Below are 21,694 nucleotides of genomic sequence, written 5' to 3'. Positions count from 1 at the left end.
ACGCAGGCAGTTAAGGACTTAATGCTGTTGGGTGCAGCAGAGGGGCGGAGCTCCGCACCGGATGCTAGGCCGCGCTCAGCGTGGGTGCGCCACGCTCAGCTGCCTTGGGAGTTCAGCACGTGTGCTTCCCCTGCAGTTTCCTCCTTAACAAGCTCACAGCTTTTGGTTTGGAAATTTTCTCTCTCTCTCAATTGTTCAATTTTATTATATTTAGTAAAGTTACCGTTCCTTCTCAGATCGTGCCGTTGTTTTTTGTAGACCCATCTCTTCCCGCTGTTTCCGCCTCCCCCCGGAGCGCGCGGCTCTGCTCAGGCGGCCGTGTGGCCACTGACGCAGTGTCATAAACGCTCAGAGTCCAATTGGAGTTTTTGCAATATTTTATTACAAGCAAAAGGTGAAAAGCAATAAGCAAGCAGCGCTGGGTGTGCCGGGGAGTCTCGCTCCACCAACGACACACACCAAAGAAAGAAAGAATACCTATTTAAAGGTATAGTTCATACATATTCATCACATTCCAAACTCTGGTTTATAGAGAGGATTACACTTAAGGGTCGATCTTGCTGTAAATCTTCAAACCTTGAAGGGGGAGAGCCCCTCACTGGTGTTTTGTTAGGAGGGACATCCATTTGGTCATCCTGTTGGGGGAACAGGATGTCCGTCCTGTTTTCTTATCGATAAGCTTAACACAGCTGGCCCAACAGATAAATCAGTAAGGGGATAGCACCTTTGGCGCCATGTGGTCCTTTTCCAGTGATCAGCTTCTCCAAGCTAAGTACCCCGAAAAGGACTACTGGCCCCTATTTACATCCATAACAGAGACATTAAGGCGCCGCGATCATTATCAAGATGATTTGCAGTCGAAAAATTCCCTGAAGCCCCTCTTCTTCAAGTGGCCTTTATGGATGAAGGCTGTTTCCTATTCGTCCCTTGGTGCATTCCAGGCCGGTCTTTGCAAGGTCTGCGTTAAAGATGCTTATCTCTCACTCCTTGGTGTGAGGATTTTGCTTTGTTTTGCAAGGCTAGTGTTTGAAATGCAGATAGAGTTCTATCCTTCCATGCCTTACAAGGAAATTTTACTTCTTTAAATAACTTTATATGCCAATTGGAATTAATGCCAGTTTAAGAGTATTGTGTTAGCAGCTTTGACTTTTTATCTTTGACACGAATCACCTTTACATGTTTCACACGCAGTTTTCTTCTTTTTCTCTCCTCTCTCCCTTCTCAGTTTCCCTTGGGTCACTGTCACGGATAACACCGTGACACTGACTATGACCCGAAAGATTAAAACAGTGAAACAGCGCTGGGTGGCCGGGAGTCTCCGCTCCACCAGAGGCGTGCAGCAGGGGCCTCCCGATCCCTCTTTTTATTGTCTCTTATCTCTGCATTCACGTCTTATCTTTCTCTTCCTGGGCTGCACCGGCTGTTATTTGGGGTTCATTCTCTGCCTCCTGGTGATCGAGATGATGAAGGCCGTAGTCCTCTTCAGCTCTGATCATGCGCACTTAAGAGGAGATTCACTTATTTTTCTTTTGCAGTTTCTTAGAAGGTCACTGCTATCTGTTGTTCATTGTCCAGGTGTTAGAACTAAGTGCTGTAGCTCCAATTTGCACAGACTACAAAGTTTTTAGACAAAATATTTATATATCTATTTTGAGACTTCTACAAACTACAGAACTCTCAGAAAAAAACACTGAAAAACACTGACACATCTGTCTCAAGTTGGTTTGATTAACGAGTACAGAACTTATTTTTATCACACTACCATGTACCAGCTGCTGGTAAGATCAAGCGCTACAACGCGTTCTCAAAAACCACATTGAAAGCAAAGGGTAGCGGGACATTTAAGCATTGGGAGAAAAATCTGGCAGAAGCCACCTGGTTGGTCAATACTAGGGGATCAGTCAACCGAGAGGGTCCTACACAATCCAGCTCCCTACAGACCATAGAGGGAGATAAGGTCCCTGTGGTACGTGTAAGGAGCATGTTGGGAAAAGCAGTGTGGGTCCTTCCAGCCTCTGGAAAGGGCAAACCCCTCTGTGGAACCCTTTTTGCACAGGGACCTGGGTGCACCTGGTGGGTAATGGATAAAAATGAGGACGTCCAGTGTGTCCCACAAGAGAATTTGATGCTGGGGGAGCGCAGTCTGTGATTCCATGTATATCTATGTATATCTATGTTTGTATGTAATTTATGTTATTACTGTTTTGGTTCTGTATAGATACGTATTAAGCATGATGTGATGATGTGGAATAAGGGGTGGAATGTTGTGGTTTTGATGCGGGTATTCCACACCAGAACATCTTGCAGGCAGTTAAAGAGTTAATGCTATTGGGAGCAGCAGAGGGGCGGAGCTCCGCACCAGACGCCAGGCTGCTTTTTCTCTAGGCTGCTCATAAGTTCATAAGTTCATAAGGTTGGAAAGGACCTATAAGATCATCTAGTCCAACCATCCTCCTATCACTATCTCTACCCAACTACTAAATTAAATCCTTTAGCACCTCATCTAAACGCTTCTTGAACAGCGCTAGGGATGGTGCCTCAACCACCTCCCTAGGCAGGCCATTCCAGTGCCTGACCACTCTTTCAGAAAATAAATGCTTCCTCAGGTCTAATCTAAATCTTCCCCGGCGCAACTTGTGGCCATTCCCTCTCGTCCTGTCGTTATTTATCAGGGAGAAGAGGCCCACCCCCTCCTCACCACAACCCCCCTTCAGGAAGTGGTAGAGTGCAATAAGGTCTCCTCTGAGCCTCCTCTTCTCCAGACTAAACAATCCCAGCTCCCTCAGCCGCTCCTCATAAGACTTGTGCTCCAGACCCCTCACCAGTTTTGTTGCCCTTCTCTGAACACGCTCCAGGGCCTCAATGTCCTTCTTGTAGTGAGGGGCCTGTGGAGGTTCAGCACGTGTGCTTCTCCTGCAGTTCCTCCCCAACGTAAGCTCCCAGTTTTTGGTTTGGAAACTATCTCTCTCTCAGTTGTTCAATGTTATTAGATTTAGTAAAGTTACCGTTCCTTCTCAAATCGTGCCGTTGTTTTTTTGTAGACCCATCTATTTCCTCCGTTCCCCCCCCCCGGAGCGCACAGCTCTGCTCGGGCCGCCGCGTGGCCACTGACGGTGCAGTTTTGTTTTTTTTTCCTTTCTCTCTCCCTTCTCGGTTTCCCTTGAGTCACTGTCACGGATAACACCGTAACAGTTTAGTATTCCCCTACATTCCTCTCCCCTAGCAAAGTTCTGGCACAAAACTCAGGAGAGACAGCTTTTCAGCACCAGGTTAGCAGGGGAAATGGTTGGAGAGGAAAGAAGCAAATAAGACCTAACAAGGTCCAGCTGTAAACAGAATTTAAACAACTCAACTTCTTTTACAGCAGTAATCCCTCAGACTTATCTCAAATCATACATAGCTGTTTCCAAAGAAATGTTAACAAAAACCCTTCTGAAGCTAGAACAGTGTTCAACTTCATGAGACTAGGTTAGCTTCTCAAAAGGTACAAATTGCTGAAAAGGGGAAAAGAAAATCCCAACGTTAATATGTTGACACTTCTGCAGCTTTCCTTCTCCCAGTCTATTTTAAAAACATAACTACACAAGCCACCTGTACATGCACAACTTTTATGCACCTATGTTTTTCTTGATTAATTTGCATTTTCTCTTTACGCCTTTTTTGAGGTTGATTTTTCCATAGAACTTATTTACAGCCTTTCTGTAGTGGGATTGCCTGGTCACAGCCTGAACCAGTGAATGAGCATCTGAGTGACCCGAACGGAGGAGCCCAGGTCCACCGGTCCTCTCGCTCTCTCCCTCTCGGTGGTGCTTCCGGCGGTGCTTCCGAGAGCACAGATAACGCTCAGCCTGCGCGGGTTGCCCCTCCCCCCCCCGGCTCCCTTCTTTCCGGCACGCCAGTGTTCGAATGAGAGGTGGCTGCGTTCCTTAACCAAACGGTCGCCAGGAGGGAGGGGTGAGTTCGCTCCCCTTATCTCTAATATCTCTTTCTGTAGCGCCTCGCCCCTAATAAAGGCTCTGTCACCGCCTTTGCTTGCTTTACACTTTCCAACACAAGTGCCAATTCTACATTTTTGTTTACTGGGAAAACTGTCACAGTTATGACCCTAGACAGAGTTTTTTGTTTTTTTTTTTTTAATCATTGATTATAGTTTTGCTAAGGATGTCACCTCTTATCTCCTTCCCCATTAAATTCTAAGTCATTCCTTGTTATGACAGCCATTAACCCCACATGGTTCAAAAAGCAAAAAGTTCTAGACCCACAGCCCATCTGCCAAAGGGAAAGAATCCACTCTTAACTGGATCCATCACATTCAGATTTACAAAGTTCTTTTGCATTTTTAAAATTGTTTTTATTTAGGAACTGAAATAAAAACTTGTAAATTAAAAATAAAAACGTCAAGGTATGGATATTTCATGTAATAGGTACATAATCTTTTTAAATTTCTCACATTTCCTATGGAATTGAACACACAACAGGGAAACCAAACAATTTTAAGTTTTGCATACAATTAAAAGCAATTTAGATACTGCTAATTTGCAAGTTTGTAGACTTCATACAGCTGAAAGTTCTGAAAAAAAAAAAAACCCCAAACCCTACAACTCGTGTATTAATGGTACACTAACTACATTTCTAAAACTGTTATCTGCATTGAAAAAAGTCTAGAACAAGGTGTGTGTAACCCACAACTCTATGGTATAACAAATTTATTTTGAAATATTTTATTTATATATATTAGTGACAGTATATACGTACTGCACATGGTTAAACACTTGCCAAAAAAGGTCAAATTTTACACAATGTATACATTATTATTTTTGCAATTTTCCTCCAAATATCAAAGATGAACCAGTGTTTTCACAGTTTCTTTAATCTGAAGGAAAAAATACATGCAACTCCATCTATATCAAATAAACAATAAAGCAAGCTTAAGAGCACCTATTATTTACGCATTTTCTTGGGGAAGGAGATGGGAGGATCCTGACACTTTAAATATTACCTTATGTACACTAAAAAAAGAATGACCACCAAGAACAGGTTCAGTAAATTTATTTGAAAACCATAAAACATTTCTTACAAAAGAGTATCACATTCTGCACACTGCTTTCAAAGGATGCCAGGGACATGTTGACTATCAATCTTCACCCCAATTAAAAGAAACAAAGCCCCCCCAAAACAGTGTAAATAAAGCGAAGTGTTCATGTTAGTTACAGCAAAAAAAAAAAAAAAAAAAAAAACAACAAAAAAAAAACCCCACTACATTTTACCACTACAGTGAACAAAAATAAAATTCAGTCTCTGCTGCTGTTTCAAAATTTCAGTGTCTTGTGTGCCCCTTCCTTTCTCTCAAACGTTTTTAAGCAAGTAAAACATCTGGTGAACAGCAGATTCCACTACACCTCAAATGCAGAACACCTATGAAGCTGAGGAATGTTGGCTTTTTAAACAGAAGCAGATATTAAAAAGTTAAAAAATAATAATAATAATTAAAAAAAGATGCAGGACTCCTTCAGTTCTTCAATAGTCTTAGAAAAACTTTCCAGAATACTGCTTCACACTATAAAAAAGAAAAAATAATCTTGCATTAGAATCCTTCAACATCTGCATACTGCTTCACACTATAAAAGAAAAAGAAAAAAGCATGTATTAGAATGGTGGACCACACATCTTGAATTGATATTCACAATTACATTCTTAAAGATTAAACTACAAACTCTCAATACATTTAAAAGTAAACACTTCTAAAGATTAACGGCTAATAATCATAGGTTGGTGAGTATTTTATGTACATTTAAATACTAGTAATCTGAAGAAAAACATTCTAATGGAATATTAACAAATGTGATGATAACCAACATGTTAATAAAACAAAATTAAGTACATTTAATCTGAAATTGTTAATATTTGGCAGAGATGAAAAAGTAATGCTAGTGAGGTGTTAAATGCTACATAACAGCACCAATTTATTTCTACTTGTCCTGTAGAGGCATAGTCTGTGCCATATGGTAGACTGTGATTTGTTGTCAATTTAGTTATCTAAAAACAACAAAAATCACTAGTCTTCCACACAGAACTAGACCAATGTCCACTGAAACCTTCTGTGCTTTCTACAGGTTCTATGTAATTTATTACAAGTAGGGTTTTGATTTTTTGCAGCAATTTCCACCAGAGAAACGAGAGGACTACTTGATTAAGGCATTTTCCATCAAGATTAGTTTTGACGGTCTTCATTTTAGTTGGAATGGAGAACAGAAGAGAAGAAAGACAGAACTACTACAGGAGAAGTTCACAGTTACTTTAAATCCTGCCTTCTAAACATATAGCACAGAGAAGAGTTTTAGAGTCTATTAGGAAGTAAGCTTAAAATTGACAATTAAGGACAGCATTAAGCTTAATCAACTTGCCTATTCTGCAGTAAATACTGTGCATTTTGTATCTGGTCCTGTGTTCCCGTAATAGTTATTATTCGGTCTTCTGAGCCTTCTAGGGGTTCATCAATTTTGATTGAAGCTCCTGACTCATGTCGTATCTGTTTGATTCTCTGGCCACCCTTTCCAATAATAGATCCTGCCAACTAAGGGAGAAAAAGTATTCATTTACTGATACAACTTTCTCTGTAAAAGCACAGTACTGTTCAAGTAGCTTCCATTAATTTAGCTTGATGAGCTGCAATGAAAGCATACTCTTTTAGAGTCTCAAAACAGCCTCTGCAACATTTATTATATAAACATAGTTGAGATAAAGTTGCAAGAATCAGGTATTTATTTGCAAAACCAAGCTATATAGACTGTCTTTATTACTGAATATGAACAATTAATAAAATAGTTCATTGCATCTCTAAAGTGAAAACAAAACATTCTTTAAAATAGACTTCTGGTGATTTAGAAGCAGTTGCTTTATATTAAAAGTACTCATCAAGCATCTCAAATGCTTTTGGTTTACTTGCACAGTCTGAGAAAAGGCTGTGACTTATAAAAATGCAAGCATAAAGCAAGTCAACTCAACTCACATCTTTGGGAATTGTTACTTGTGTTGTGATGATGGGCCCACCAAGATCTCCATACGAACCACGGCCCCCTGCATAAGAATAGTCTAATTTAAACATACGCATCAAGCCTTTTACTGATTAAATAATGAAGTTAGCGTCAAAGTTCTCTATAAAAAACTTACCATATCCAGAGCCACCCTCAAACTATAAGAAAAAGAGAAAGAAAACGCTTAAATAGCAAATAATCATGTTTCATTCACATAACATATCACAGTATCATAACATTAACTTTGAGATTATTTTATGCAATAATCCTAACCTACATCCTTAATCTAAGTGTAATTAGGAAGATGGGAGAGGGAGAAGGCTATCTCATGAGAAGCTCTTAGCTTGTCCAGTCAAAATCTCTAAGAGTAAGGCATCAAGTGATACTGAGGATTAAGCTACAGTAGTTTATCAAGCACTCATATCAATTCAGCTGCTGGTGAACAATTCTCGATGTTGAAACTTGATATAAACCCTTGAACTAAACGAATGTTCAAATCAATATCAGAGTTCAGCTTCGTTACTACTACCTATACAGCCGAGGAGAAATGAGTGAACCTAACAACTATCAATCCTCCTACTCCATCTACATCTTGAGGAAAAAAAAGCAGATCAACTCTAAGAATAGCTTTTATGATTTTATATGTCTATCCATTCAGATTGCTACAATTCTTTGTATCTTAGAAGAAATAATCATGACAGAGGGCCACCTTTACTGGTGCAGACATTTTTTTCCCCTTTTTTAAATAAGAGAATGGCATACAGGCTCTTGTTCAATACTAGCGAACGTGCATAGCTAATGGTGATAACTGTGTTGAAAAATAGTGTCATGTAGCTGATAATTTGCTCTATCAAATAGCATTACTGTGCTCTTTGTATCTGTTGAAGTTTCCACGTGTACAAGAACTGTTGAATCAGGACCTTAACCACTGATTGATCACCTGAGGTGAGCACTGAGTCAGCTGTGGGAGCACAGGTGAAGACAATTCATCTATGTGACCAGAAGGGGTGGAGTCTGACTCCACCTCTCCTTGGCTCCATTTAAGGGCTGACCACCACTAGGGAATGGTTGTTTGTTAGAGATTCCTCCTTTGTGGTTTCCCCTTGTGAGTCTTGATCCTCAGAGATAGGTGAGTATTTCCTTTTATACTATTTGTCTCTTTGCTATCTTGGTAATCTTTCTGAATTACACCATCCATAAGAGATCTTGGTTATTAATGCTATTTTATTATTCATTTTGATACATTCGCATCTTCTATAAAAATGAACGCTTTCCTGAAACCTAAGACTAAGAAGCTTTTTGATAAACACAAATGGAATGCTCCCAAATAAATGGGTAGATAATGAAAGTTAAACTATTTGGTGCTGTTTGAAACAGAGAACACAACACAAAGGTAAAATATGTACCCTGAAAAGTATGCATCTGCATGGTGTTGGAAATCAAGTGTTACATTGAAAGCTACTGTTTAGAACACTAGAATGGGGTACAGAAGGGGCAATATAACAGGAGACCTCTCTTTTGGCTGTGTTGTTGCACACTTCTATTGTGGAACAATAACTACCTGTACAGGAGCTAGAAACTTAACTTTAGTGATCTTTCTGTAGATCGAAGATGCTGCTGACTACATTCAAGTTATCGCTTAACCTGTTCAAGAAAGGGATTTTCTCAAAAGTCAACAGTTAAACACCAATTAAATAAAAGCATGAATGCACTCACCAACTCTGGTGGCTGCATGTCATCACAGGTGTCCACGTGACATTGCATCATCTTTCAGGCAGGGAGAAAAGGGTAAGTTAATCCAAATCAAGTCCAAGCTATGGAGGCTTATATGCAACTTGGCAATCAAATGCATATATACTGATACAGCAAAATGTTTTTCTGAACTACAGTGATTCAGAAGTATATGATATAGACTAGTTACAAGACTCACTCCTTTTTACTTTCATTGCAGGGAAACTATAACTGATCACATTCATATGTTTCTGTAAGTAGATTTTGCTTTTATGTCAAACAGGTAAGGGAAAAATAAAACTTGAACAGATTTTTTAAGAGCTAAAACTGTACTATGTACTAAAAGATGTTATTCTCAAACACCCAAATCTTCTATTTATCTCATGTGTAAGAAGAGTTGTCATTGATATATCTATGTAAGCAGCAGATCAAGCAGGAAGGATGTGGCTTCTCATATTTCATTTCATTTCCATGTACTTCAAATAGCTGCTAATTAAACTAATGATCTTATGGTGCTTAATGATATCAATAATGATATCAACAGTCTAATTACATTTTTAATGGTGATATATATCATATTTACATCAGAAATGAACTATACTCTTAAAAGTAAAGCCAAGCAAGTAATTACAGAAATATAATTTGTAGACTCTACTTTATATTTGAATCTGCTATCTATTTAAACATTTGTGCAATCTAAAAATGGTTCCTAAGGTATTAGGTGCAGGATAGATCATGATATGTAACAATTTTCTTCTCAATAGACTCATTTGTTGTAACTTCCATTTAATTTCAGTTAGTAAAATTGGAAACCAAATGAAACAGATGGCAAGAAAACACAGTATCAACAAGAATGTATTGACTTTTACAACTAAATAAAAGAATATGCACACAATCTTAATTCATAACATAATTCCTTTATGCAACTTTTCCTTATTTTTAAAAGATTCAGAAGAGTGGTATGTTCATTCCTCCTAATTTTATGGAAAAATGAGCGTTAAGCTTTTTTTTACATGCTCCTTAATATAAAGTCTCTTTTAAAAAAAATATAAGTTGAAAGTGAGATGTTTAAATGTATGTACCTTTATTGAAATCTTACATAGCCCAACATGTATATTAAAAAATAAGTGGGAATTAACTCCAAATTAAAAATAATTTAGGAATTAGGAAACACTTTAGGAATTAAAAAACCCACACAAAACAAAACTAGAAAACAGCCTACACCAAAAATCACAACAGGGTTTATGCTTTATATGCCCTTGCACACCTTATCCCTGGCCCAGTTCATTGCTGTGCATGTGTATATGTGAAAGAATATCGGGATTTTAAAAACAAATTAAACAATGAGAACAAAAAAAGTTATGCCACCACATCAAGAGAAATACTAAAAATGTGTTCAGGTTTTCTCAGCTATCAAAATGGTTTTTATGGTCCATTTGATTTGGAGTAGTTACATACTAAAATATGTAGCTCTGTAATAGAGAAACAAAACAAGTCTCAATGTATGGGAACTGTTGAATCATGTCCCAAACCACCCCAGAAGGGGTGGAGCCTGGTTCCATCCTTCCTAGACTTTAAGAGCTGACTGCCACTTGGGAAGGATCTCTTTCTGGAGGTTGCTCCTTCTGGAGATTTTCCACTGTGAGCCTGAGACTTGGGTGAGCATTCTATTTTCAACTATTCCTTTCCACTGTGATAATCTTTCTTATTATACATCCTGACTACCATAATATTTGAACTGCTTATTCTGTTAATTACACTTCTGTTAACAATACATTTGGTGAGCAGGCAGGCTGAAGTACTAAAATGTCTTTCTTATGGAACATCTGTAAATGGAGCAGGACATTTCCCCCCCCCCAGCCCAAACAATCCTGGGTATATGACAACTGTTGCGTTATGGCCTGAGTCACTGATTGATCACCTGAGGTGAGCACTGAGTCAGCCACAGGAGCACAAGTGAAGGAAATTCACCTGTGTGACTGGAAGGGGTAGAGTCTGACTCCACATCTTGATAATCTTTTTAAGTTACACCATCTATTGAATATCTTAATACCGAATGGTATTTTCAGTCTTATTTTCCACCCTACAGTTGGTGAGCCAGGCGGGTTTAAACACTAAAATGTCTTTCCTCTGGAATATCTTTAAATGGGTCAAGGGGGGGAGACCATTACCACCCTAGAGGAAATTATTCCAGGACAGATCCCAGGACTTCTGGGATCACTGGATTACAGATTAGTCACAGTCATTGAAAAATGGGGTCCCCTGCAGGTCATGGGAATCTTTGCTTAAACCTTGAAAATACTAATTACAAAGGAGTGTCAGCTAGCTGCATCTACTGTGGCTTGGCCTCTATTAATGGTATTAAATCAGACAGAAATAACTAATAATTTAGAAAACATAAACCAACTATTGTGATTGCATCAAAAAACTGAAACAACTGGGCATACTAACAGCAAAAAAAGAGAGGCCTAAATGTTCCAATTATTACAAATTTGTTTATTTAAATAGATGGCACCCAGGTCCCTGAGGCAACAGAGCTGGGTAATTGAGCAGATTTCTAAATCAGATCTTGAAGCTCCATCCACAATGGATCCCTTTGCGAGCTGCCCCATAATAACACAACAAACAAAGAAGATAAGTTCATAAGTTCATAAGTTCATAAGGTTGGAAAGGACCTATAAGATCATCTAGTCCAACCATCCTCCTATCACTATCTCTACCCAACTACTAAAGGGTAAACTGGCACAGGTGCCCCCTGATCAGTGGCCCCCGGCTGAAACATCTGCATGTGGTGGCTCATCTGTATATGTCAAATGAATTAATGGACTTAGTAAAAAAAATCTGTCAAGAGCCTAGAGAGTGTGTGCCATTGTGGCTATTAAGGCTATTAGTATCATCCAATACAGGCTGGGATCACCTTTCTCAAGATTGATGGGCAGCCCAATCATATTCTGCTTCAGTTATGGAAGCAGTTAAGAAAAATCAGACATTTCAAAGTACTCCCAGAAAATCAGGAATATGAATAATACAACAGACACTTATTAAAACCTGGAATTTATAAGACTTCAAAGTGCTGAATAGAAGAAAAAACCTCAGGTGGCTCAGACTACCATGCCTGAGCCACCTGAGGTGAAAATACCTTGACTTGGAAAAACTCATGAAGTGACAAGGGATGTTGGTTCCCTTAGGGCTTCCAGATAGGACCAGAGGCCTTATGCAGAATTTACAATATTCTGGACACAAACAAATGTGCAAAGAATCATGGCTTTGGTTGACACAGGTGCAGGGATGACAATAATATATGGGGATCTGTCTAGATCTAATGGTGATACACTGATGATTGGTGGTTTTGGAAGACAAACTATTACAGTTACTCAGACATATTTAAAATTGGGGGTTGGGTGTCTCCCACCCCTTAAGCATAAAGTGTTTATTGTCCTAATCCCAGAACACATCTTGGACATAGACACTCTATGGGGTCTGGCTCTCCAGATGACTGTGGTAGAGTTCAGACTTTGGCAAAGGTACATTAGTGTCTCAGCAGTACAGACAATACTGAGAGGCCATGCAAAACATGAATTTATTTGCCTGCTGGAACCATGCTGGATTACTAATGTAAGACAGTATAGACTCCTGGGGGGACAGAATGAAGCATCAAGGACAGTGCAGGAATTGTAGGAAAGTGGGTATTATAAGACCTGCACACAGCCCACGTAATTTTCCCATATGGCCTGTGTGAAATTTGGATGAAACATGAAGAATGACGGTGGATTACAGATAATTAAATAAGGTCATGCCCCCCATTCATGTGGCTGTACCCAATACTGCCTCCCTAAAGGAGGCACTGAGTAGGGAAATCAAAATCTACCATTGTGTCCTAGATTTGGCAAATGCATTCTTCAGTATTCCGATTGCAGAAGAATCACAAGACCAGTTTGCATTTAAATGGGGAGGTGGGCAGTGGACCTTTCAGGTCCTGCCACAGGGGTATGTGCATTTGCCAACATACTGTCATAATTTGGTGGTGTGTGACCTAGCCAAGCCTACTAATGTTAGCTTGTACAACTATATTGATGATCTCCTGTTAACATCTGACTCGCTGGAGGCAGTAGGAGAGACAGCAGGTTCATTAACTGCTTGCCTACAAGAAAGAGGATGGGCTATAAATCCTCAAAAGATGCAAGGTCCATGCCTATCTGTAAAATTTCTGGGGGCGGTCTGGTCAGGAAAGACTGAAGTACTACACAGTGCCATTGTAGATAAGGTTCAGGCATTCCCAGTCCCTACAACACCTAAGCAGCTGCAAGAATTTCTAGGTATATTGGGATATTGGCATTGCTTTTTACCTCATTTAGTGCAGCTGCTGAGACCTTTATACAGACTCATGAAAAAAGGGGCAACTATGGGACTGAGGGAGAACAGAACACAATGCTTTCCAACAGGCAAGACAGCTGGTTAAACAAGCCCAGGCATTAAGTATATTCAAGCCTACCCTCCCAGCTGAATTGGACATTCATGTCACTCATGATGGCTTTGGCTGGGGCCTGTGGCAATGTCAGAGTTCTGTTTGGACCCCTGTTGGTTTCTGGTCTCAGGTATGGCATGGAGTAGATTAGGGATATAGTATGATTGAGAAACAGTTATTGGTTGCCTACTCCTCATTACAGGCAGTAGAGCCAATAACCCAAACATATTACTTCATAGTGAAGAAGACCACTCTGCCAATTCAGGGGTGAGTTAGGTATCTGACCCAACTTTCTAAGACAGGGTTGTGGCCCAGGTGTCATGTTTGTATGGTTTTTGGTATTGGTACTCCACATAATAACATCATGTAGTGCATTGAGAATTAAAGAGTTAATGCTTCAGCTCTGTGGATCATTGATAGTTATGGGTATACCTGTCTCAGAAGAGAACTATGTTCCCCAGAGGACTTTGTGTTGCTTTGTATTTCTATGTTTTTTCTACTTAGAAGGAAAGATAAAAACTACTGGAGTGTCATGAGACACTCTCTTTCCTTTTGGATTGACCCAGCAGCAGGTGTGTTCTAGCCATCTCACCTTCAGCGTTTAGTGTAAGGCCTTTGGTTTATTGAACACTCTCTTGCTCATTGTATTTGATTTATTAGCTTTAATTCCTATTATATTGTTGTTTTGCTTTCGATATCTTATTTAGTAAATTAGCTTTCCTCCTCAGATCATTGCTGTTGTTTTGTTTCTAGGCTCATCTCCCCTTTCCCAGGGTGTGGGTCCCCTGCATCAATTGTCATGGAACTGGGCCAAACCAGCCAATAAACTGTGCACACCAGGTGCAGACAGTAGCATGATGGGTTGCCTGTCTCAGTCAGAGGAGTAATCTGTCTTCACCACCACTGAAAGAAGAGCTTCAAAAGATTCTAGGCCCAGTGAAATATCATAGTGACACACAAAAGGAAACATTGGTCTTTCCACCAAAGAGTCCTGTCCGGTAAGGAAAATATCCTATTCCTAAAGATGCCTGATACATGGATGGGTCCAGCAAGGGCAACCTGAGCAAGTGGAGAGCAGTAGCATACCATCCCTCCACTGACACAATCTGGTTTGAAGAGGGGGAAAGTCAGAGTAGCCAGTGGGCAGAACTGCAAGCTGTATGGATGGTTATAAGCAAAGAACCTGTTGATAGTGTCCTGAATATTTGCAGAGATAGCTGGGCTGTGTACTGGGGGCTTGCTCTTTGGATCACACAGTGGGCCACCCAAGACTGGACTATCCACACCTGACCAATCTGGAGTAAAAATATGGGGTTAAACATATGGAATACAGTTAAACACAGGAGTGTATGTGTCTACAATGTCTCTAGTCACCAACCTCTACAGTCACCAGGAAATGATGAAGTGACACACTGGCCTGAGTTAGATGGGTTGAGAATGCACCATCTGAGGAACGTCACCTGCTGGTTACACCAAAAGCTCTGGAATACTGGACAGAAGACAATGTGGGCAGCTGCTAATGCATGGGGACTGTCTGTACAACCATCTGTCATTGCTCAGGCATGCCAAGATTGTGATGCTTGCTCCAGGCTGAGACTGAGGTCTTTGCCTGAAACAACAGCTCATCTTGGTAGCCTATGCTGCTTTCCAGTGATGGATGATTACATTGGGCTCTTCCCTCAGTCTGAGGGGTGAGATGTGGCAAACTGTCAACACAGGTTAGGGCATTGAGAGGAGGAATGGTAATAGGTTACAGCTCGGTGACACAGGCAACCCCTATCCTGACCTACCTTGGTTCCTCAGGAGCCTCTATGCAATAGATTTGAAGCCCTGAAACTGGAGGGTGAGGTGGCTGAGGATGAGCTGCCTCTGCAAAATAGGTTTGAGGCCCTGGAACTCAAGGGAGAAGTGAGTGGAGGTGTGGAGGGGGGCCCACCTGTTAGGTTGCCTCAGGTGAAACCACTGGCCCTGTGCTTCAAGACCGCTTCCACCTGGAAGGACAGAAGGGTAGTTGTCATAGGTGATTCCCTTCTGAGAGGAGAGGAAGGGCCTATATGTCTGCCCAACCCTGTCTGTAGGGAAGTGTGCTGCCTCCCTGGGGCACGGGTCAGGGACATTTCTAGGAAACTTCCTAGACTGATTTGCCCTTCACATTATCTCCCCTTATTGAAAGTTCAGGCTGGCAGTGATGAAGTTGCTGAGAAAAGTGTGAGGGCTATCAAAAAAGACTTCAGGGGACTGGGATGGGTAGTTGATGGAACAGGCATTCAGGTTGTTTTTTCTTCTATACCTTCAGTGGCAAGGAAGGACACTGAGAGCATCATCAAGAAAGCCCACCTCATAAATAAATGGCTTAGAGGTTGGTGCAAACACAGGAATTTTGGTGTTTTTTTTTTTTACAGTGGGGCAATTTATTTGGCACCTGGCATTGATGACTGCAGATGGAAGTAGCCTGTCTCCAAAAGAGGATCCTAGCTAAGGAACTGGCGGGTCTCATTGAAAGGTCTTTAAACTAGGTATGAAGGGGGAAGGGGACAAAATGAAAGCCTCTGGGGTTGAGCAGGTAGTTTGAGGCCTTGAACTGAACTTGATGGGTGAAGAGGGTGGAGTACAAAGTGATAGAGTAGGGAAGGGAGATGCTGCTGTTCTAGGGGATCCTAGATCCTCTATAATGGTGGTGAGACAGAAAGCCCAGCTGAAGTGCCTTTATACCAATGCACACAGCCTGGGAAATAAGCAGGACCAGTTGTTAACTGTGTTGCACTTGGAAAGTTATGACATTGTTGCTATCACGGAAACATGGTGGAATGACTCCCATAACTGCAATACCATTATTGAGGGGTATTGGCTCTTCAGAAGGGATGCAAAGTAAGAAGAGTGGGGGAGTTGCCCTCTATGTCAAAGAGTGGATACATTGTGAAGAGCTGTGTCTGAGGAACAGCCACAATCAGGTTGAGAGCTTGTGGGTAAAAATCAAGGATCGGTTCAGTAAAAGACATCTAGTGGTTGGGGTCTGCTACAGGTCACCTGATCAAGGGGAGCCTGTTGATGAGGCTTTCTTGCTCCAGCTGCAAGGTGTCCTGTGTGCAGGCTCTTGTCCTGATGGGGGATTTTAACCACCTGGATATCTGCTGGGATAGTGGCACAGTGGGTGGCAGACAATCCAGGAGATTCCTGGAGTTTGTCAAGGACAACTTCCTGGTCCAGGTAATAGGTGGACCGACCTGAGGTGAAGCCCTACTGGACCTGGTCCTCACAAATGTGGAGGAGAGCATTAGAGAAGTTAAGATTGGAGGCAGCCTGGGCTGTAGTGACCATGCCTTGGTGGAGTTTGTGATCTGGAGGAATGTGGGCCTAGCAAAAAGCAGAGCTAGGACCCTGTGCTTCAGGAGAGCGAACTTCTGGCTGCTCAAGGAACTGCTGAGTGGGATCCCCTAGGAAACTGTCCTTAAGGGCATGGGTGCAGAACAGAGCTGCCAGCTCATTAAGGACACCCTTTTGAGAGTGCAGCGGCTCTCCATCCCCCAGCAGAAGAAGTTGAGCAGGGGAGACAGGCAACCATCGTGTCTGTGTGAGTACCTGCAGCTTAAACTGAGGGAAAAGAGGGAAATGTACAGGAAGTGGAAGCAGGGTTGTGTAGCCTGGGAGGAATACAGGGCTGTTGTCTGTGTGTGTAGAGATAGGATTAGGAAAGCCAAGGTGCAAATGGAGCTGAACTTGGTGAGGGATGTGAAAGATAACCAAAAGGAGGTTCTACAGGTACATAGGCAGGAGAAGACAGGCCAAGGTGACTGTTCCCCCCTGATGAAAGGTAACAGAGAGCTGGCTTCCTTAGACATAGAAAAAGCTGAGATACTCAATGAGTGCTTCACAGATGGTCAGACTTTTCGTGTCTGCCAGGACCCTAACCTCTAGGTGAGGGTGTGCAGAGTGGTTTATGTCCCACTGTAACAGTGGAAAAAGTCCAAATCCTCCTCATGACATTGAATGTGTATAAGTTAAGTCCATGGGACCAGATGACATCCATCCTAGGGTTCTGAAGGAAATGGCTGATGTGGTTGCTGAGCCACTCTCCATCGTATTTGAAAAATCCTGTCTGTCTGGTGAAGTCCCTGTAGACTGGAAAAAGTGAAATATTACTCCCATTTTTAAGAAGGGGAGAAAGGAAGACCTGGGGAACTACAGGCTGGTGGGCCTCATCTCTGCCTGGGAAGATCATGGAGCAGATCCTCCTAGAAGCTATGCTAAGACGCATACGAAACAAAGAGGTGATTCAAGACAGCCAGCATGGCTTCACCGAGGGCAGATCTTGCCTGACCAATCTGGTGGCCTTCTATGATGGAGGGATGGCTTCGGTGGATGGGGGAAGGGCAATGGATGTCATCTACCTGGACTTCTGCAAAGCGTTTGACATGGACCCTCACCACATCTTTCTCTCTAAATTGGAGAGGTGTGGATTTGAAGGATGGACTGTTCGATGGATTACGAATTGGCTGGTGGGACGCAGCCAAAGGGTTGTGATTAATAATTAATGTGATTAATTGTTCTGTGTCAGAGTGGAGGCTGGTCACAAGCGGTGTCCCTCAGGGGTCAGTCTTGGGGCCAATGCTCTTCAACATCCTCATCAATGACATAGATGATGGCATCAAATGCACTCTCAGCAAGTTGGCGGATGATACCAAGCTGAGTGGTGCAGTTTATACATTGGAAGGAAGGGAAGCCATTCAGAGGGACCTGCACAGGCTGGAGAAGTGGGCCCATGAAAACCTAACGAGGTTCAATAAAGTCACGTGCAGGGTGCTGCATTTGGGTCAGGGCAACCCCAGGTATTTATACAAACTGGGGGAAGATCTTGAGAGCAGCCCTGAGGAGAAGGACTTGGGGGTCCTGGTTTACGAGAAGCTGGACATGTGCTGGCAGTGCATGCTTGCAGCCCAGAAAGCCAACTGTTCTGGGCTGCATTAAAAAAGGGGTTGCCAGCAGGAAGAGGGAGGTGATTGTCCCCCTCTATTCAGCTCTTGTGAGGCCCCATCTGGAGGACTGTGTCCAGGCCTGGGGGCCCCAGTACAGGAAGGACATGGAGCACTTGGAACAGGTCCAGAGGAGGGCCACTAAGATGATCAGAGGGCTGGAGCACCTCTCCTATGAGGATAGGTTGAGGGAACTGGGCTTGTTCAGCTTAGAAAAGAGAAGGCTCTGGGGAGACCTCATTGCAGTCTTCCAGTACTTGAAGGGAACGTAAAAACAGGAGGGGAATGCCTGTTTACAAGGGTGGATAGTGAAAGGACAAGGGGGAGTTTACTCTCCTTTAGTTGATGAGGCAGGGAATGTAACCATGGAGGATAAGGAAAAGGCTGAGGTTCTCAATGCCTTCTTCACATCTGTCTTTAATAGACAGAGCAGTTGTCCACAGGGTACTTGCCCTGACCTGGAAGTCCGGGACGGAGCGCATAATAAACCCCCTGTGATCCAAGCAGGGACGGTCAGAGACCTGCTCCTCCATCTGAACTGCCACAAGTCCATGGGACCAGATGGGATCCACCCGAGGGAGCTGGCAGAGGTGATTGCCAAGCTGCTTTCTACCATCTATCAGAATTCCTGGTTATCTGGAGAGGTCCCACAAGATTGGAGGCTTGCCAATGTGACTCCCATCTACAAGAAAGGCCATAAGGAAGACCTGGGGAACTACAGGCCTGTCAGCTTGACCTCAGTATCAGGGAAAGTTATGGAACAGATGATCTTGAGGGAGATCACACAGCACGTGCATGGCAACCAGGGGATCAGACCCAGCCGGCACGGGTTCACCAGGGGCAGGTCGTGCTTGTCCAACCTCATCTCCTTCTATGACTGGGTGACAAGACTGGTAGATGAGGGAAAGGCTGTTGATGTAGTCTACCTGGACTTCAGCAAGGCCTTTGACACGGTCTCCCACAGTATTCTCCTGGGGAAAATGGCAGCCCGTGGTGTGGACAGGTTTACTCTTCTCTGGGTTGGAGAACTGGCTAGAGGGCCATGCCCAGTGGGTAGTGGTTAATGAGTTAAGTCCACCTGGTGTCCTGTTACGAGTGGTGTCCCCCAAGGGTCAGTTTTGGGGCCCATCTTGTTTAATATCTTTATTGATGACCTAGATGAGGGAATTGAGTGTACCCTCAGTAAGTTTGCAGATGACACCAAGTTGGGAGGATGTGTCAAACTGCCTGAGGGTAGGGAGGCCCTTCAGAGGGATCTGGATAGGCTGAATAGCTGGGCTGAGCTCAATGGGATGAGGTTCAATAAGACCAAGTGCCGGGTCCTGCACTTTGGCCACAATAACCCCATGCAATGCTATATTGGCTTGGGGCAGAATACCTTGAAGACTGTATAGAGGACAAGGACCTGGGGGTGTTGGTTGATGCTCGGCTTAACATGAGCCGGCAGTGTGGCCAGGTGGCCAAGGTGGCCAACGGCATCCTGGCCTGTATTAGAAATAGTGTAGCCAGCAGGAGCAGGGAGGTGATCATCCCCCTGTACTCAGCTCTGGTATGGCTGCACCTCAAGTACTGTGTTCAGTTTTGGGCCCCCAACTACAAGAAGGATGTTGAGGCCCTGGAGTGTGTTCAGAGAAGGGCAACAAAACTGGTGAGGGGTCTGGAGCACAAGTCTTATGAGGAGCAGCTGAGGGAGCTGGGATTGTTTAGTCTGGAGAAAAGGAGGCTCAGAGGAGACATTATCTCACTCTACCACTTCCTGAAGGGGGGGTGTGGTAAGGAGGGGGTGGTAAGCCTCTTCCCCCTGATAAATAATGACAGGACGAGAGGGAATGGCCACAAGTTGCACGCCTGCCTAGGGAGGCGGTTGAGGCACCATCCCTAGCGCCGTTCAAGAAGCGTTTAGATGAGGTGCTAAGGGGTTTGATTTAGTAGCTTAGTGGGTAGGTATGGTGATAGGAGGATGGTTGGACTAGATGATCTTGTAGGTCCTTTCCAACCTAATTTATCTATGATTCTATGAACCAGGTAAGACCTCAGGTTGGCAATGAGAATAATCTGCTCCCTGCTGCTGAAAACCTAAAACCAGGTGCCCACAGAATAAAATGGCCTTGGAAGGTATAGGTAGGACCGCAGTGATGTGGCCTACTTGCACCTTGAGGGTGATTATTGGAGGTGAGAGGTTTGGTAGTTCCTCTGGTAATCGGTACATGGCCTGCTGATATTGTGGTCAACACTCCAGTCTTTATTGCTAAAGGGACCCCTATTATGTCCCTGTGGCAAATCAGGACACTCTCTTTGGTGCCTGATATAGTTGTGCAGCCACAGACATCTGGCCAAAAGGCTTGGTAGAGGCGGCCAGGGCATGCCCCAGTACGAGCTGGAGTGTTGACTCAAGATAGGAATACAGCCTGTATCTTGCCCTGGAAGGTAGACCTTACCCTCTTGCTACCCTTGAAACACCGATATTACTCTCTGTTAGTCTAAGTCTTCAGAATCACTGGAAAGAACAAAATACTGCTGAAGTGTTCCAGAGTTGCTGTAAGATCTTGTGTAACATCTGGTGATGGTCTACCTGGGACTGATGGAGCGTAGGATGGACCTGCACCATGTGACTGCATGTTTCCCGTAAACACCACCAAGTACTGTCCCAAGAAAGAACACAAGCCACACACCGATCATCACTCATCCCAGATTATACTGACATGCATCACAATGGGCAATTACATAAGCATTGCAATGTACTGAATCTCTGTATTAAGGAAGGCTCACCCTATATTTCAACTTGATCAGTGGTTCATGCTGTGAAGGGGTGGAGTATATGGGAACTGTTGAATCAGGGCCTGAACCACTGATTGATCACTTGAGGCAAGCACTGAGTCAGCCACAGGAGCACAGGTGAAGGCAATGTACCTGTGTGACTGGAAGGGGTGAAATCTGGCTCCACCTCTCCCAGACCCCATTAGGCTGACCACCACTAGGGAAGGATCTCTTGTTTGAGATCCCTCCCCGGTGGAGTCCTGGATGAGCCTTGACCTTCTGTGACAGGTGAGCCCTTTCTCATTAATCAGGTGTCTATAACATCTCTATAATCCATGCAAAAATATACTGTCCATCTTTGGTATATTGTGTGGGTACTATTCATTCAGGATATTCACCCTACACTTATTTACTAAAGAATCATAGAATCACCAAGGTTGGAAAAGACCTACAAGTTCATCCAGTCCAACCGCCCACTGAACCTGAAAAGGTCATGATTGCCCTTCTCTGGGCATGCTCCAGGGCCTCAATTTCTTTCTTGTAGTGAGGAGCCCAAAACTGGACACAGTACTCTAGGTGCAGCCTCACCAGTGCTGAGTTACAAGGGGAGAATTTCTTCCCTGTTCAACATTATTTCTGATACAAGCCAGGATGCCATTGGCCGCCTTGGCCACCTGGGCACACTGCTGGCTCATGTTCAGCTGAGCATCAACCAATACCCCCAGGTCTGTTTTCTC

General features: G+C 43.1%; 1 protein-coding gene across 2 annotated transcripts in view; it reads right to left on the bottom strand.

Moving 5' to 3' along the window:
* Window positions 1–5,249: 5,249 nt before the first annotated feature.
* LOC136056595 (heterogeneous nuclear ribonucleoprotein K-like) overlaps window positions 5,250–21,694 on the bottom strand; it is a 33,103-nt gene continuing 16,658 nt past the window's right edge. The window contains exons 10-14 of one of the 2 annotated variants that reach the window (XM_065748880.1): window positions 8,751–8,801; window positions 7,171–7,192; window positions 7,010–7,092; window positions 6,405–6,574; window positions 5,250–5,618 (exon numbers count right to left, since the gene is read on the bottom strand). In XM_065748880.1, coding sequence (XP_065604952.1) covers window positions 5,585–5,618; window positions 6,405–6,574; window positions 7,010–7,092; window positions 7,171–7,192; window positions 8,751–8,801 — 360 coding nt within the window. In that variant the 3' untranslated portion in view covers window positions 5,250–5,584. The remainder of the gene's footprint in view (window positions 5,619–6,404; window positions 6,575–7,009; window positions 7,093–7,170; window positions 7,193–8,750; window positions 8,802–21,694) is intronic. The other variant, XM_065748881.1, reaches the window with a different exon arrangement.

Source organism: Cyrtonyx montezumae, unplaced genomic scaffold (genome assembly GCF_038088225.1).
Source record: "Cyrtonyx montezumae isolate F1298 unplaced genomic scaffold, pur_monq_1.0 scaffold_55, whole genome shotgun sequence".
NCBI classification, from domain to species: Eukaryota; Metazoa; Chordata; class Aves; order Galliformes; family Odontophoridae; genus Cyrtonyx; species Cyrtonyx montezumae.
The sequence above is the reverse complement of the archived record's forward strand: the minus strand, read 5'-3'. Positions and strand labels throughout refer to the sequence as shown.